Raw genomic sequence first — 17,839 nt, forward strand, 5'->3', positions numbered from 1 at the left:
ATGGATATCATTTCACTAGAGATCTTTCTTTTCTCTTTAGTCAGACCTTAATACAATGTAGAGTTATTCACCAAAAAAAATCATTTGCATTTGAACAAGTAACTAACTTTAGATTCTAAAGGATGTGCCAAGACCTTGCTTATTAACTGAATTTAGGCCATGCAGCTGCTAGGATATCAGGTATACTCCCCTGAGGTTATTAATTTCAAATTCGGTTCTGTGAAAATGGGACAAGACACTAACTTCATGGGGCTATTATGCAGTTTAAATATATGTTAAGTGTATAGCATAGTGCCTGATACATAGTAAATACTAAATGGACTCCCTCCCCCATAGGGTTTAAAGCAAAGCATTTAGCATTTATTTTCCATGTGCATGCAGGTAGGCATAAGAGATGTGAGTTGGATCCCTGGTTGGGAAGATCCCCTGGAGGAGGGCACAGCAACCCACTCTAGTGTTCTTGCCTGGAGAATCCCTATGGACAGAGGAGCCTGGCAGGCCACAATCCATGAGGTCGCAAAGAGTCGGACACGACTGAGCAGCTAAGCACAGCCTATCAAGACCCTTAGACACTGGTGACATACTTGGACACCTTGAAGAAGTAGGGAGAATAGGAGAGGAACGAGGGAAGAGAGAATTAGGAAGTGAGCCCTGAGCGTCAAAGGAAGGTAGAGAAAGCATGAGGTGGTGTTCTGTTTCTAACTGATTACCACCCTCCACCTGCAGCAGTTCAGGCAAGCCCCCAAGTGACTCCTACAAACCAAGCTTTCCATAGCTTAAGGAACCTCTCTACTCTCATCCCCAGCTTTGGAGAAACTGACAGGGACCAGTACTACTATTCTGACTACAAGGTATCTGAGTCTTCAGATGGTTTGGCAGCAACCTGGGTTTCTCCATAATCCCATAGCCTGGAAGGAATGGGAGAGAAAAATAAGACTTCAATGGAGACTGCTCCCTGCCTCTAAGGGGTCTCCTCCTCCAAGCCCCGGAGGTCCAGCACCATTGTTTGATTTCTGTGCCTGAAGACTCTAGGATCCAGCTCTGGACTCTGCTGCTCCTGAATGTAAAGAGTGATGGCAACACATCATGACATCAGTTGAGTTGTGCTGGGTGGGAGGACAAGGGTTATGTTCCTACGGTGCTTGACTAGAGAGAGTCGGGATAGAGGAGTCTGATGGAGTATGTCTTGGAGTGGCAAGTCACCTATGAGGCCTCAGGAGGAAGCTCTGAAATCTATCAAAGAAAAGTGACCTGGAAGGACTAGCCTACTTCAGGCACTCAGACAGTGCCCAGAACCTCTTTTGGCAGCTCCAGGTCATGGTCCTTATGCTGACAGCCTTGCTCCACCCACCCTGGGGCCTCAGAGAACAGCTTCCTCCTCAAGCCTCCATGTGGCTAAGGCTGTGTGTACAGAAAGAGGTGGATTCCTGCCCTGCATGCCAGTGGGACCTTATGTGAGGGTGAGAGATGAAAAGCTGGCGTGACAAGGCAGCCGGTGCCTTTCATTCACTCCCAACCTCTTGGAGCCAAGTTTCCAAATAACAGGGATGATAACTGCCCGGTGCAGCCCAAAGTCTTTTCTAAAGTTGCCTGGCAAAGAGCCACCTGACTATTACTTAGCTCTCTACAGAACAGCACGTACTAAGCCAGATTGCTGTCTTTCAGTGTGTGGGTGGATTAGCTGCTACCTAACATGATAGGGTAGGCCCCCTTCCAGTTTGCACCAGCCCCCTGCTCAGTACCTTCTCCGTGGTCAACAGAGCCTCATTTCTCTGGGAGGTTGAATTTGCTTAGATGAGATGGCAGGGGCCAGAGGAGGAAGCATAACCCACTGCCTCCTGCCATCAAAGTTCCCAATGGCTTCTGGAAACATATAATAATGAAATGCCTACAGAAGGGGTATGTAGGCTGAATAACTAAATATTTTCTTTTGATAGCAGGCACAGGATACAGAATCAATTATCAGTGAAGAACTCTTGCTTCTGCTGTATATACTCTATTTTAGGCCAGTAATACAAAAGGAAAGAAAGTCTAAACTTCTGATAAGCATATAGATTCCTTGAGCTTTTGCTGAAGGCTAAGAAAGTCATTTCAAGTGCCTGAACAGGAAGCAAGGCTTCCTGGATTCCAGGTTCAACCTGATGGTTAAGTTGCTGTGTGATCTTAGCAAGTTACTTTACCATTCTGAGCCTCAGCCTCATTACATTTAAAATAAAAGATTTATTCATTTGGGAAAGCTGTTGTTGTTGTCCAGTTGTTAAGTCATGTCCAACTCTTTGCAACCCCATGACTAGAACATGCCAGGCTTCCCTGTCCTTTACTATCTCCTGGAGTTTGTTCAAGCTCAAATCCACTGAGTCAGTGATGCCATCCAACCATCTCATCCTGTGTCACCCCCTTCTCCTCCTGCCCTCAAAGTAAATACAGTATATAGGAACTCTATATTTTTCCAACTATTCTGTATGTCTAAAGTTATTTTAAAATAAAAAGCCTTCCTAAAATGTGAAGGGGGTTATCTCCAGGATCTTTTACAACTCTAAACTGTGATTCTATGTTCTTACTTATCTCCCTTCAAGTGAAAGTAATTTTGCAGCTTTCCAAATATATACCGAAGCAGAATTTTCAGATCCACTCACTACCACAGACAAGATGTTAAGTAGCCCAAGCACAAATCTATTTTCTGTTTTTAACACATTCTATACACTGGGCAAAAACTGAATTCTCCAAAAGCATATGAAAAACATTCCATCCATATCCTCTTTGTTCCTGCAAACAAATTCATCCAGTTGGGCAAAGCTGTTTCTGGCAGTCCATGCTTACTGAATCTCAATTTTTCCCTAGCAACTGGGCTAATTATAACTGCAGCTACCTGGTAACAGCCCTAGGTTTTCCTGACATTGGCTGGCAGTCTTAAAGCCATCTCAGTTCTGCTGGCACCTCACTTTCCAAGTCAGCATCAGGGGGACTGGGAGAAGGGAAGTGGCTATCTTAGCTAGGGCAAGAGTATCCAAAGAGGCTGCTCAAAATCACAGAACTTCAGAGCTGGGGAGAAATATCAGTATCAATCCCAGTCCGGCCCACACATTTTATACATTAAGAACCAGAGACCGAGAAAAAGCCACTTGTCAAAGCCAGAAACCTGGCTGTCTTCTTGGTTCCTTGCCCTCCGCCCTCATCCATTACCAACTCCTACAGATATTTTACCTCCCAAACATTTCATAGACCAGCTCCCTCCCCTCCATTCCTACTGCCACGGCCTTCATTTAGGCCCACATCATCTCTTGGTTGGCCTCTCTGTTCTCCTGACTTCCTGTATTATCATCCTTGAATCCACCTTCCTTTCCCACCAGAAGGATCTAGCATGCTTCCTGCTTAAGTATGGAGTCCTGCCCCAAGGCCACAGGTGCGAGGCCTTGTACCAAGGCCACAGAACTGGAGCCCAGAACCATGGTCACCTCTGAAGCTGACTGAGCCCTCTGTAACTGTTGCCAAAAGCCCCGGTGATCAGCAGGCTTCCTGACCCCAAATTAAGCAAAAATGCCCACTCTAGTAGTCATCCAGTAGTGCCCTAACCAATCACCTAATGCCAACCTTCCCGCAGGAATTTTGTCCAGAGGTTACAAAAACTGCCTACTAACCTATGAAAAGCATCGGCTTCCCCTGATCTGTCAGGAGGTTGGCCCGCTGTGATCGCAGTGCCCACATTATCTCTGCTCTTTGTTCTTAATAAACTCACTCCCTTCTGAAATTCTCTGTGTCTGGAAATTCTTTTCCAATCCACTTTCGGACTGTCTCAACATTAAGGTCCATAAATGACTTACTACCTGCCCTCCTCAAGATGAAGTCTACGGTCTTTAAAGCAGCACAAAGGATTATGTCCATCATACCCTTCAGCTTAATTCTATGTTGAGAACTCAAATTTAGCAACAAAAGACCACTTAGAATTCTCCATACACACACGCACACTATGTGGTTTCTTGTCTTATTTTAAGCTTTTGCTTCTTTCCTTTTACCACCTCCTCTCTCTCACTGACTAACCAATGCTTACTCTCCTTTGAAGATAAAGCTCAGGGGTCCTCAAAGAATCCTTTGTAGATTTTCCTTCAGTCTATTCTATTCAGTTGGGTTAGAGAGGCCTCATTTGAGTTCTTATACGATCTCTATCACTGCCTCCCATCAGACTGTTATCACTTGCGTCTTATGCATGTTTGAAGTCCCAACTTCTAGCACAGTACTTGGAATATAGTAGGCACCAAAATAATGTTTATTAATGCATGAATGGATGAATCCAAAGCTCCCCATTTTCTGTCTCCTGCTTACTTTTCCAGTCTCATCTTACCACCACAAGTTCTACTCATATTGAAAGATCTGAAGTGTGCTAAGCATGCAATGCTTTTTCAAGCATCCGGAGTGTTAGTCGCTCAGTCATGTCTGACTCTTTGCAACTCTGCCAGGCTATAGCCCACCAGGCTCCCCCGAGTATGGGATTTTCCAGGCAAGAATACTGGAGTGGGTTGCCATTTCCTTCTCCAGGGGATCTTCCCAACCTAGGGATCAAACGCAGGTCTCCCAAATTGCAGGCAGACTCTTTACTGTCTGAGCCAACAGGGAATCACCTTTTCAAGCTTCTATGCCCTTATAAATACTGCTTCTTCTGCCTGAAATGTTTTATCCCATTTCTTGTTCTATTATTTCTTACAATTCAATGCAAACTTCACATGCTTGGCAAGGACTTTCTTGGAGAATTTAATTGTCATCCTTCGTATTATAGAACAATTGGTACATACCTCTATGGTAGCCCTTATTATACCATTTTTTTGTATTTATTGATAACTTTCTCCACCAGCACTTAGCACAGTAGCACTGGCGTACAGTAGTCAATAGATGTTTGAATTACTGAACGAATGTGTAGACATGAGTAAATGAATGGCTAAGGTGATAATATAAACAAAGTAAACATTTGAGACAGGAATTTAGAATGCCTACTTTTTCAACTATATCATGCTGCTTTTATCAGTGTGTAAACATGAATATACATAGCTAACAGAAGTGGCTTTGTGATAAGTTCATGTAGAAGTATAAATTATATAGACATAGTTAAGGAGCTAGTTGAAAGTGGTTTAAAATTAAATGAGGCTCCAGATTTAGTTTTAGATTTATTTCCTAGTGATTGAAAGAATAAGTCTTAAATATTCAAAGGAAAAATATTTCTCTTCCCAACAGATATTAGGTTATTTTTGTTAGGGATTTCACAAAATTTTAAAGGAACTGTGACAGTTATGGGAGAGTTGCTTTTAAAAAATTTAGTGGTAAAATATACTTAATATAAAACTTGCTATTTTAACCATTTTTAAGCATATAGTTCAGTGGCATTAAATACATTAATATTGTATAACCAACCATCTCCAGAACTTCTCCCCTGAGTTTATATCCATTAAACAATAAATCCCCAATTCCCTACCTCCCCACAGACCCTGGCAACCACCATTTTCTGTCTCTATGAATCTGACTGCTCTGGGTCCTACACATAAGTAAAATCATATATTTATCCCTTTGTGACTAGTTTATTTTACTTGGTATAACATCCTTTAAGTTTATTCATGTGTTAGAGCTTCCTTGGCTAGGCAATAGTCCATGGTATGTATACACCACATTTTGTTTATCCATTTATCTGCCAATGGATATTTAGGTTGCTTTTACCTTTTGGCTAATGTGAAAGGTGCTGCTATGAATGTGGATGTACAAAGATCTGTTCAAATCCCTGCTTTCACTTATTTTGGGTATATACCTAGAATAGAAATTGCTGCATCATATAATAATTCAATGTTCAATTTTTTGAAAAACTGTCACACCGTTTTCCACAGTAGTGACACCATTTTCCATTCCCAACCAGCTATACACAGGCTTCCCACTTTCTCTACATCCCGACCAACACATGCTATTCTCTGTCTCTGTTTTGTTTTTACCAAAGCCATTTTAATGGTGTGAAGTTTAAAAAATTTTAACCAGCAACACAAATACTGGTTACAACTATTTAATGAATGAAGTCTCCCTACTTTCTTCCTACTTCTACTCCACCAAAGAAGAGGAAATCACAAGCAAGGCTACAAGAACCTCAGAAAGCAGAGAGTGACGAGTCAGCACACACAGACTATGTTCATACCAGACTTCTACAGAAATGTTTAAAAATAGTTTGGCCAAAGTAGCCCTTATTTCTCTCTCTTTATTCACCTTTGCCCCTTCCTTACTAAACATATTTCTTAATGTTCACATAAGTAAAACATAAGGGGAAAAAACTGAGCAGCTGACTAAACAAGGTATCCAACTATAAAAAGAAGACAGAGTCAGCTCTGTTAAATATAAGAAAACCACTCACTCTGCACCAGCAGCTGCAACAGTCACTTTAGACAGTAATCCGAGAAGGTATACACTCTCCAGGTATGCAGGGTAGCAATAATGCTTTACAGTTTTCGAACATCTAACACGTTAAACAAGTCCACATATAGGGAGCAGGGCAGGACAGGAATTCATGCCTCCGTCTTAGGAAACTAAGGTTCAATGAAGTTAAGAACCAGGCCGAGGAGATGTAGTGGGAGAAAGGTGGAGTCAGAATTCAAGTATTCTGAGCCTAAAACTTCTGTCCCTACATTTTTATATCCCTCAAAGATACTTGTCTTTCTGTAATTACCTTCCATTGGTTCAAGTCAAGGTTCCTCAATTATATGGCCTGATGGAGCTCCTTGGGACTTCACTGAACTTTTGGGGGCCTAGTCTGTACGTATGCTATTACTCATCACATTTCCCAAAACCTAAAGATGTCATTTTAGGACCCAAGAAAATTAGTCATTGAGCCAAAAAAAAAAAAAATCCAATAAAGAGAGTAAATCTTGAAATTCTCATATAAGGAAAAAAAGTATCACTATGTGGGCTGATTGACTGGAGATCAAACCAGTCAATCCTAAAGGAAATCAACCCTGAATATTCACCGGAAGAATTGTTGCTGAAGCTGAGGCTCCAATACTTTGGCCACCTGGTGTGAAGAGCCGACTCACTGGAAAAGACCCTGATGCTGGGAAAGATTGAGGGCAGGAGGAGAAGGGGATGACAGAGGATGAGATGGTTGGATGGCATCACCCACTCAATGGACATGAGTTTGAGCAAACTTCGGGAGATGGGGAAGGACAGGTGTATTACAGTCTATGAGGTCGCAAAGAGTTGGAAACGATGGAGGACTGAACAGTAACAACAAATGTGGGGTGATGGACGTGAACTAGATTTACTGTGGTGATCATCTCATCATATAATGTGTGTATATATATATATAGGATCGTTATGTTGTACACCTGAAACTAATGCAATATGTTAGTTATATCTCCATTAAAAAGAAATATAGGTCTTAAAAAATAAACTAAATAAGCTGAATTTAGAACCAGACCAAGCTACAAAGTATGAAACAAAGATGATAAAAAATTTTTAATTATGACCAATCATAGTCATAATAATAGTTTCTGTGAAAGCAAAGGACTTTGTATTATGACTAAATAAAATGTTTTATTAAAAAACTTAACAAACTCAGCCTTTCTTGTTTACTGGTTTTTTTTTTAAAGAAACATTCATATTTGAGGGTGCCAGTAACTTTGCTGCTACAAAGACACTTGGATTACATAATGTTATATACATGGGCAAACTAAAATGAAGAATTGAGACAAACGGTCCCAAGTCCACTACTGAGGATGAAGAAACTGATTCAGAATTTTAAAAATGGTCCAAACTGAACATGTTCAGTAATTGGACCGATGTGGATAATTTTGCCATCTCTCAGTTTGTCACAGCAGCAGCAAAAATTACGTGATGGCTTACTACCATGTGATAGGCATTGTGCTGATTTCAACTAATAGGGTCACATGATCCTCCTTCAGACCCTGTAAGTTAGAAAGTATTACAACACCCCCTTCAGCAAAGATAAATTCCAGTATTTGTCTAAGTTAACCCAGGTAGCCAGGGGTAGAACCAAGATTTCATCTCACGTCTGTCTTGTTCCTAACTCTTAGCGACTGCACCCAGTGACAGCAGAATAGCAGGGATGATAAAAATTTGGTAGGCAAGTAAAGTCAGTGGGCTGTTTTAAAAAACTAGCTGCAGAAATAAGCTATGTATAAACATCAAAGTATTCTCAGGAAAAAAATCCAGTCTCAAAAGAAGAGAAACCACAGCTCAAAGAAGTCAGGCAGTTTAAAGCCCACAGAACAAGAGAACACAACTCTTTCAACTCCTATCCTAAAGGCTAAAACCACTTCAACTTCCAACATCAATTATGTCATATTCAACACAGACTCTCTTTGGTCCAGGATGATAACATTCAATTTCTCCTGTTGCTTAAGCAACAGGATCTGACCTTGTCAGATTTTAAATTCCATTCATAGAATGGAACCTTAAGTCTTTTTAAAAACGACCTTGAATAATAATAAATTCAAACAAGCTTAACAAGTAAGTAGTCATCATGTGGCAAAACACAGTGGATGGAGGTTTTAGTGTGCTGTTTGGGGATTGGGTGTTTACCACACAGCAGTGGATTTCATAAATTCCAGGGTTGGGCAAATTTCTAGCCGGCAGCACACTTGGCTATCATGAGAAGATGCAGGATTAGATAATCAACAGCAACGAGGAAGTTTGCCAAGATGCCGCCCAGAAATTATTTACCAGAGCAGCTGCAGTTCAGAAATGCTAACAAGCCAGTCTCCCTGGGAGTGGGCCATGCTCAGCTGTAGACCACTTACAGTTTTCTGACTTGACTTTGCTTCAGAATCAGGAGCTCTGTGTACTGCAATGATCTCTCCCTTCAATGCTTTAGATACTGTCTACCCCACACTCTGAACCTACAATTAATATATGCTACCATGAGGGGGCGGTGGCACCTAATCATGCCCCAGTTGTTCTGTGCTGAGGGTACGCAGCCTCCACCTGTGTGTCTAGTCATTTACAAAAGTTGAAGCTTAAAGGTAGTTTAACTTAAACACACAACAAACAGTAGCCAGTCTCACAGAACCAATTCTTATGTATAATTTAATACTATTTTATTTCTTAATTCTCCGAACAGCTTGAAAGAGAGAAACCCTTAACTCCTTTTACATTTACTTGCTTTGAAGTTGATACTTTTAAGTTTTTATATAACTAACTCTTACAACTTCTCTTAAAATTAAACAGCCTTGTAGCTTCCTTTACAATTAAGAATTGTGTATATCTACTTTAGTCTCTCCCTCAATTAGCTACATAAAGGAGGACTTGCTACTTGGAAAGAGAAAGGCAGAACCCTCTCTCTAGTCCTTTTCTCCTAAAGTTTCTCATATTTCCATTCCCTATAGTCACCATGGTGAAATGCATGCTTGTCTCTAAGACAATATTTTTTACTCTTCAGTACAACTAACTCAAAAGTTTACTATAGTAAAATATATGTAAAATGATAAAATAATTCCTATTCACAATAGAATTTTCTTACATGTTTCACAAATACTAGTTTTCTTTAAGTGAACCATGCATACAACACCCAAATTAATGCAGACTAACTTAGCTGAGTATGATTTAATGCTTTTACTACATTTAAAGAAGAGCCCTTTCAGCACTAAAGAAAAATCAAGCTAAGTTTAGCCACAGAACAGGGTTCTAAATCCTTATCTGAACTACCTGACTTACCATGTGACGCATCACATATCACTCTCCTTGTCTCTGCCAACATGGCTGCTAATTCATGGTCCTGACCTTGTGGGGTCACAAAGGGACTAACACGGTTAAATGTGAAACATATGCAAGGGAATATCTGAGGGTGAGATTAAAAGAACCAAACTGCTTCATTTTAAAATATCATAATAACTATTACTACTAGCAGGCATACAACTACTGCCCTCTCATATATGTATAATGCGATAAAGCTCACAGAGTGCTTTGATATGTCTTCTTATTTAATCATTATGGTGGTTATTTATTCATACTCTCAACAGATACCCTTCAGTGCCTATGGTGCTGTGCATTACTCTTAATGCCAGTTCTGCAGGAACCGGAAGAGGCTCAGAAAGGCTAAGTAACTCACCCAGGTCTCTGGTTGTCCAGGGCTCCTGATTTCTGGTTTTCTAATCCTTTATCTTTCTGTCAAAGTGGAACTGCCCTGATTTCTACCAATCCCTCATCACTACAAAGTATGATAAACTAACTTCAACTATGATGTTAATGATTGATAAAGGCTTTATGTGTTTTGCTTCCCAAATGAAGGCATGTTAACCTAAGCTGTTGGTGCTTCCCAAATAATCACAGCAAAATGGGATGAGTGATCTGACAGGTGAATGGAATAAAGGTATGATGAGAAGTGAAAGGAGGGAGTACAGAATACTCAAGTAGGCGGTAGCTGTATGCCTACTAGTAGTAATAGTTATGATATTTTAAAACGGAGCAGTTTGGTTCTTTTAATCCCACCCTCAGATATTCCCACACATGTGTTTCACATTTAACCGTGTTAGTCCCTTTGTGACCCCACAAGGTTTAAGATTCCCCAAATTATATGAGGCCAGTAGCTGCCTGATTACTCTGCTTTTATGACCAAAAAGAGATAGGGCCCTTTTTACCACCTGAGTGGGACTCATGGCATTGTGTGCGTGCGTACTAAGTTGCTTCAGTCGTGTCCAACTCTTCACAACCCCATGGACTGTAGCCCCCCAGGCTCCTCTGTCCACGGGATTCTCCAGGCAAGAATACTGCAGTGGGTTGCCACGCCTGCTTCCAGAGGATCTTCCCCATCCAGGGATCGAACCCACGTCTTTCACGTTTCCTTAATTGGCAGGCAGATTCTTTACCACTAGCACCACCTGAGAAACCTCATGGAGATACTGGAGTCTAACAAAAGGGTTGTCACCTCTGCACGTGACGATGTTCTCTTACCCCCAGACCATGCTCCCATGCAGCTTCTACAATCTTTTTTTTTTTCGGTTGTGCCTCATGGTTTGTGGGATGTTAGTTCCCTAACCAGGGATGGGACCCTCGCCCCCTGCATTGGAAGCACAGAGTCCTAACCATTGGACCACCTAACAAGTCGCTATAATCTTAATCACACTTCTCCAGGAAAGCAACGGTGCCCTCTCACACGGACCCAAAGTTTCCCTGAAGACTGTCTCCTTAGCCACTGCAGAGCAGGGGGTGAGACTAAATGAGATGAAATGACTCAAACAGTCACTTGATTCAAGCTAAAAAAAAATCCTCTCTCTCAAATTATCTAAGAAATTGTCCCTTCCTTCTGCCTTGCTTTAGAGACAGTTAGTAGGAAAATTTTCCTTTCTCTGCACAGTGAGCAAATTTATTCACTATTCCTACTCTAAGGCAAATACTGCTACTCATGCTCCCCTTCTTCCTCTCTCTGTTACCAATGCTCACTTGGCAATATCCTCCTTGACTACCAGCAGTTCCACTGAGGCACACTCATGAAAGTGAAAGTTGCTTAGTTGTGTCCGACTTTTTGCGACTATAGTCCATGGAATTCTCCAGGCCAGATTACTGGAGTGGGGTAGCCTTTCCCTTCTCCAGAGGATCTTTCCAACACAGGTCTCCTGCACGGAGGGCAGATTCTTTACCAGCTGAGCCACCAGGGAAGCCCACCTCACTATATAGCCACATAAAAGATGAAAGATGAGTTTGATCAATTTCAGGAAAATTCAGGTTAAAACATAGAAATCCAGGAAAGACAGAAAATAGGGCTAAATGCCTCAGATTTAGCTGCTCATAATAGTTGAATTTACCAAAGAGTGGTTTGGGTCTCATAGACACCAGTTATTCCTCTGATCCAAAGCATTATCTAGCATCCTGTAATGCATCCCAACCTTCTTCTCAACAGGATAGGGCACACATAGACAATGATAATATTCATATACTCTTCTGGTATGAACAGCTGGAGATTCAGGATCTCTGATAAAGTCAGAGGCCATCAGCTCCAGGTCACTCTGGCCACTTGAGTTTCCTCTTGCCCAGACACTAAGAAAGCTAAGGAAACTAACATTGTGGCAACTAGTTAGGAAGCTTAATCCTTGTAAACCATAGCCTAATGTCCTCTTACCAAGGTGCTGTCTCACCCTCAACTCAGCCAATGCCCCCGAGTCCTCCTTCCCTACCCCATTCGCCCATCAATTAAGATGGTCCTCCCTTCCAGGGAAGCTGCCATTCCCTCTCACACCCCACCCAAGGCCAACAGGCTGCTCATCCCATCCATACCCGTTCTTCATTCTAAGGTGAACTATTCCGAAAGATGAAAACGCCTTACATTCTGTCCTAGAAATTCATCTGAACAATCATCTTCAAAAACAAATCATGGATTTCTCAAGGAAGAGAAATGTCCTCCATCCCTGCCCTTTCCCCCATGGCATCATTTCCTGCCCCCATGTGCCAGACAGAGCTAGAAGGCTCCCTGCTCTAAGCAGAGCATGGGACTTAAAAACTACCAGCTTCAGTCTCCTCCAGGGGTTGTTTTAAAATGCTGGTTTCTAAGTTCCCCCTCCCTTACTAAATCAGAATCCCTGGGGGTGAGTCAGGAATGTAGCTAGACTTAGAAAGCAGCTCCCAAGGGGATTGTCTCCACAGTTCCACACCAGACTTTGGGAGCCTCTGATTTAATCCCACTCCCTATTTTTACAGAGTAGGAGAGTAGGAAATAAAAGAGGCGAAATGGGCTTGTCCAAGGTCAGGAGGCATGAAGGTGACCAAAGCCGGCCGGAACCGCCTCCCTCGCTAGTTCGCACAGCATGAGGAGGAACATAGGAACAACCCGGCATCTTGATGTGCCCACACTGGCCCCCCGCCGCCCCAGCGGAGTGGCAGCCCCCCCAGCACTCACCCGCTTGTAGATGTCCTCCCGGCTGGCCTCATACTTCTGCTGCATGCGCTCCTCCAGGAAGTAGATGCGCAGCTTGAGGCTGAAGTTCTCCTTCTTCAGGTCATTGAGGTGCTGGGACAGAGTGCGATATCCATTAGACATGGTGGGCAACCCATGGGGAGCAGCACGTGCCCGGTTGCCCCCCTCAGCCCAGGAACGTGATGCAGCTGCACCGTGGCATGAAGCGAGCCGGCGGCCACACTGCGGGGCTACGGCGACATGGCCCTGGCGGCTGGCTGCCTCCCGCACTTGGGCCTGGGCTCGCTGCTCTGGGTGCTGGAGCGCGCCCGCTTTCCTTTTTTACCTCGGGAGATATTTGCGGAATCCCTGACAGAGGAACATGCTGCGTGAACTCAAACACAAGTGGTGTAACCTGACTCCTAGCTAGGACTCGGCTCTCACTCTTGCAGAGTCTCCCAGGCCCAACTGTAAGCAGTTAACAGTTTCTCCTAAAATAGAGGGGGCGGACGCCCCAGAAGCTCCCAGGAAATGGGGACGGGGAGTAATTCAAGGTGATGGTTGGATTGCAAGTATACAAAATGGCCCACAGAATGGTGACCATGTATGGAATATCCCCTTCCTATCAGGTACAAATCTTTAAGAAGGACTCATCAGAGGGGTTTCTAATTTCCTTTGATACCCAGAAGCGCACCTCTAATCAGTTCCTTCCCAGGTTTTCTCCCTGGACCTTTCAAGCCTTGAGGCAGTGAGAAATGGCCTTTCTTATCCTGCTCACCTACCCCTACACCTACACCTATGTGTGTGCATGTGTGCATACATGCCTCTGTGTGCTCAGTCATGTCTGACTGTCTGTGACCCCATGGGTCCTCTGTCCATGGGATTTCCTAGGCAAGGATACTGGAATAGGTTGCTATTTCCTTCTCCAGGAGATCTTTCCAACCCAGGGATCAAACCTGTGTTTCCTGCACTGGCAGGCAGATTCTTTATCACTGAACTACCACTGGGAAGTCCACACACCTGAGCTACCTCCAAAGAAAGGGCCAATCTTCCAGTTCAGTGAAATCTTTGCAAACTCTCTACCAGCTACACCAGCTCCAAGAGGCAGGGTCAAAGGCTACTCCCTCTAAGGGATGAGGGAGAAAAAGAGGGTGGGAGGTGATGAAGGGAGGCATCAGACTGGAGCCCAGAGATTTCACCCAGTCACTAGTTCTTAACTCCAGCACCTGCCAAGTGGAGCCAGGCACTCATCACCAGATCCTGCTCCTAAAGCAATTTAAGATCCTTGAATGACAGCTGCAACATTAGCAGGAAGTATTATTTATACCACACCACACGGGACATTGAAGGTGACTGGGAGACAACTCCACAGCACAGATACCAAACGCAGGTTCTTGGTTGCAATAATACTAGCGTAAAAAAAAAAAAAAAAGCGATATTAACATTCAAAGTAAAGAAAACAAAAGTTTATACTTAATTCAAGTAGTCATTTCCTCTCCACACTACCTTCTCTTCATTCGTCTAATTCTTTATACATAATAATTCCAATCAACATCCCCTTTGTACACAGCAGGTGATACGTTGAGCAAGAGGGATACAAAGGTGAAGACAGACCGAACCTTCCAAGAGATAGGTGGCCATATAGACATAGATGCATATGTTTTGAGCTTCCCAGGTGGCATGAGTGATAAAGAATCCAACTGCCAATGCAGTAGATGTAAAAGGCATGGGTTAATCCCCTGGGAGATGGCATGGCAACCTACTCCAGTATTCTTGCCTGGAGAATCCCATGGACAGAGGAGCCTGGGGTGCTACAGTCCATAGAACATGACTTAAGTGGCTTAGCATGCATGTATGCATGTGTTTTATGCTATGGCCTGTGTTATTTAAACTTTTTACACTTCATACTGAAGTCCAGTGCATACACACACACACACACACACACACACACACACACACAACTGAAGCACAAATTCCCCAAAGTAATGTTAACCAGCACTCTGTGGGATGGATGTACTTTGATATTTTTTATTTCATTTCTCTTTTTGGGAGTGACCCACTGAATTGATTTCAAGACCTACTAATAAATTTTGTCCGGAAGCTTTGAAAAATACTGAATCTATGGGAACCCAGAAGGAGTGATTCATTTAAACTGGGATAGTGAGAGAAAGAAAGCTTTGACTAGAAATTGCACTTGCAATTTACTCTGAAAGATAAAAATGAGTGAATAAAGTGGACTCAGGAGCCACAGTTAGAACTGAGCATTCTCTCAAATCCTGGCGGAGGAAATGGCAACCCACTCCAGTATTCTTGCCTGGGAAATCCCATGGACAGAGGTGGCTAGCAGGCTGCTGTCCATGGGGCCACAGAGAGATGGACATGACTGAGCATTTTCTCTTGAACGGATTTGAATGATAAGTAGACAACACATTTCTTACCTAGACCACTGGTAACTTAAGACAATATAGTCTTCATTTTTTAAAAATGCACATTTAAAATGTATTTAGCTATTTCCATTAAATCAGTGCTTTTAGAATAAATGAATGTCATCTAGGCTTAGGCAGAGACAGTGAGGAAGAGAAAAGTCTAAGTTAAAACTCAAAAAGATCCTTTTTCTGGTCCCACCTCTGTTACTAAATAACTATATGACCTTGGGAGTATACTTCTCCAGAGGCCTAACTGTCCGCATAAAAGTATGAAGTAGTTGAAACCAGGTGATTTTTAAGGCCTTTTCCTGGTCTAAGCTTCTAGAGGAATAAGCTAGTTATTATTACCTCCATTTTGAATGTGCATGCATGCTTAGTCACTCAATCATGTCTGACTATTTGTGACCCTATGGACTGCAGCCCACCAGGCTCCTCTGTCCATGGGATTCTCCAGGCAAGAATACTGGAGTGGGTTGCCATTCCCTTTTTCAGAGTATCTTCCTGATCCAGGGATCGAACCCAGATCTCCTGCATTGCAGGAGGATACTTTACTGCCTGAGCCATGACGGAAGACCCCATTTTGCACAGGGGAACCAGATACCAGATTCTAGATTAGTGTTTAGTCGTGCTTTTGATGTCTACTTGGATTCTTTCGTCATGTAAGATAATTATATAGAACCTTTATGGAAAGAAAAATTGAATATGAACACAGGTGTTCTTATCCAACCTAGGTATTTCTTTCTTCACATTAACCCTATTTCCTCTTGAACTCTGTGATCCCTTGTTCTTTTCCTATCTCTCTAGCCTCTTCTGTATATATATATTTAAATTTCCTGGCTCTTTAATGCTATTGCTTAAATGACAAATAGTCCTTAGCCTTCTGATTTTTTTCTTTTCACATTTTCTCCCTTAGAGATTTTGTCCACTTTTAGGGCTATCATTTTTGCCTCCCAAACAGTCCCCAAATCCCAAACCAAGCTGTGTCACCCAAAATCTAGCCCTATATAGGCAACCAACTCTTTGCTAGTTAGTTCAACTTGAATGTGCCATTCCCACAACATTCCCATAATAATCCACAAAAGCAAAAACTTTTGCAACAGTTATGTATCCTCTCTGCCAGAATTCATACAGCCATCTCTTCTTATTACAGCTAGAAAAACTTCATTATTTTGAAAACATTATTGTCAAAACTTAAGTCTTACTTAAAACCCCTTCACAGGCATCTCGTCACTACTAGCATAAAAGAAAAACCATCACACCCTCTCAAGACAGCTTGCCTCTCGTTTCAAGTCCTTTTTTCAAGTTCATATTTCACTCAAAGCCTTTCCTGCTAGCCAGACTGGAAAAATTTTCCTCTTGAGCACCTAAGGCAAATATTAACATTTGGCAATGCCTCATGGTATTGCTTTTCTACTGTCCTGCGGGTTTATTTACACATTTTAGAGCTTTTAACTGTTCATGTGTCTGTCTAACTATTGGGTTAGCCAAAAAATTCATTCAGGATTTTTCATAACATCTTATAGAAAAACCCCAGTGAACTTTTGACCAACCCAACAGCCTGTAAGCTGCCCAAGGGTCAATGACTGAAATGTCTTTCTACATTCTTTCAGCTCCCACAGTTGCCAAGACCTCTCCAGTTCATTCATTCCACTGTACAGTATACAATCGCCTCAATCAGACTAGAGTGTCTTGAGGTCTGGCAAGGCACCCTTTGTGTCTTCATATTCTCATTGCAGAACATTTAGGAAGTACTCTGTAAATATTTGTTAAGTAGGGTTTCCCTGGTAGCTCAGTTGGTAAAGAATCCACCTGCAATGCAGGAGACCCTGGTTCAATTCCTGGGTCAGGAAGATCCGCTGGAGAAGAGATAGGCTGCCCACTCCAGTGGGCTTCCCTTATGGCTCAGCTGGTAAAGAATCCGCCTGCAATGCGGGAGACCTGGGTTTGATCTTTAGGGTTGGGAAGATCCCCTGGAGAAGGGAAAGGCTACCCACTCCAGTATTCTGGCCTAGAGAAATCCATGGACTGTATAGTCCATGGGGTCACAATGAGTTGGACATGACTGAGCGACTTTCAGTTCACTTCAGTGAACAGATAAGTACTGTATATATATTTCTTTTTTGCTGATTTGATCTATTTAATATGGGCTAGCTTGCTTATATTATTTTCATAATTTTCCAACATAAAAAAGTTGGTTTTAATGGTTCCAAAGAAACTACATCTTCTAGAGTGAAGACCAGAAAAGTGATGTTTTATTTACTTAAATTTCTAAGTTTATATGCCCATCTTGATCTTTCTCCTGAATTCCAATCTATATCTAACTTCCTAGTAGAAATCTCCAGTTGAATACAGATACCCCACACTCGTGATATATAAAGCTGAATTCCTGATTTTTTCCAGCACATGTTTCTTCCTCTTTGGATTGCATTTCAGTTTGTAATCACCAATATTTGGAGTTGTTTGGGCTCCAAACTTTGAATTATTCTTGACCCTTCTTTTTCACACACATCTCATCTGTCTATAAATCTGCCTAATTCTACTTTCAGTACAT

The 17,839-nt window shown here is 42.3% G+C and overlaps 1 protein-coding gene across 9 annotated transcripts in view; it reads right to left on the reverse strand.

Annotated features, from left to right (window-relative positions):
• PDE4DIP (phosphodiesterase 4D interacting protein) overlaps window positions 1-17,839 on the reverse strand; it is a 240,281-nt gene that overhangs the window by 136,622 nt on the left and 85,820 nt on the right. For 5 of the 9 annotated variants that reach the window (XM_068966236.1, XM_068966243.1, XM_068966240.1 and 2 more), the window contains exon 4: window positions 12,866-12,976. The exons of 3 other annotated variants lie outside the window; for them this stretch is intronic. In XM_068966236.1, coding sequence (XP_068822337.1) covers window positions 12,866-12,976 — 111 coding nt within the window. Of the gene's footprint in view, window positions 1-12,865; window positions 13,007-17,839 lie in introns of those variants that run through there. One more of the 9 variants, XM_068966239.1, reaches the window with a different exon arrangement.

Source organism: Capricornis sumatraensis, chromosome 2 (genome assembly GCF_032405125.1).
Source record: "Capricornis sumatraensis isolate serow.1 chromosome 2, serow.2, whole genome shotgun sequence".
NCBI classification, from domain to species: Eukaryota; Metazoa; Chordata; class Mammalia; order Artiodactyla; family Bovidae; genus Capricornis; species Capricornis sumatraensis.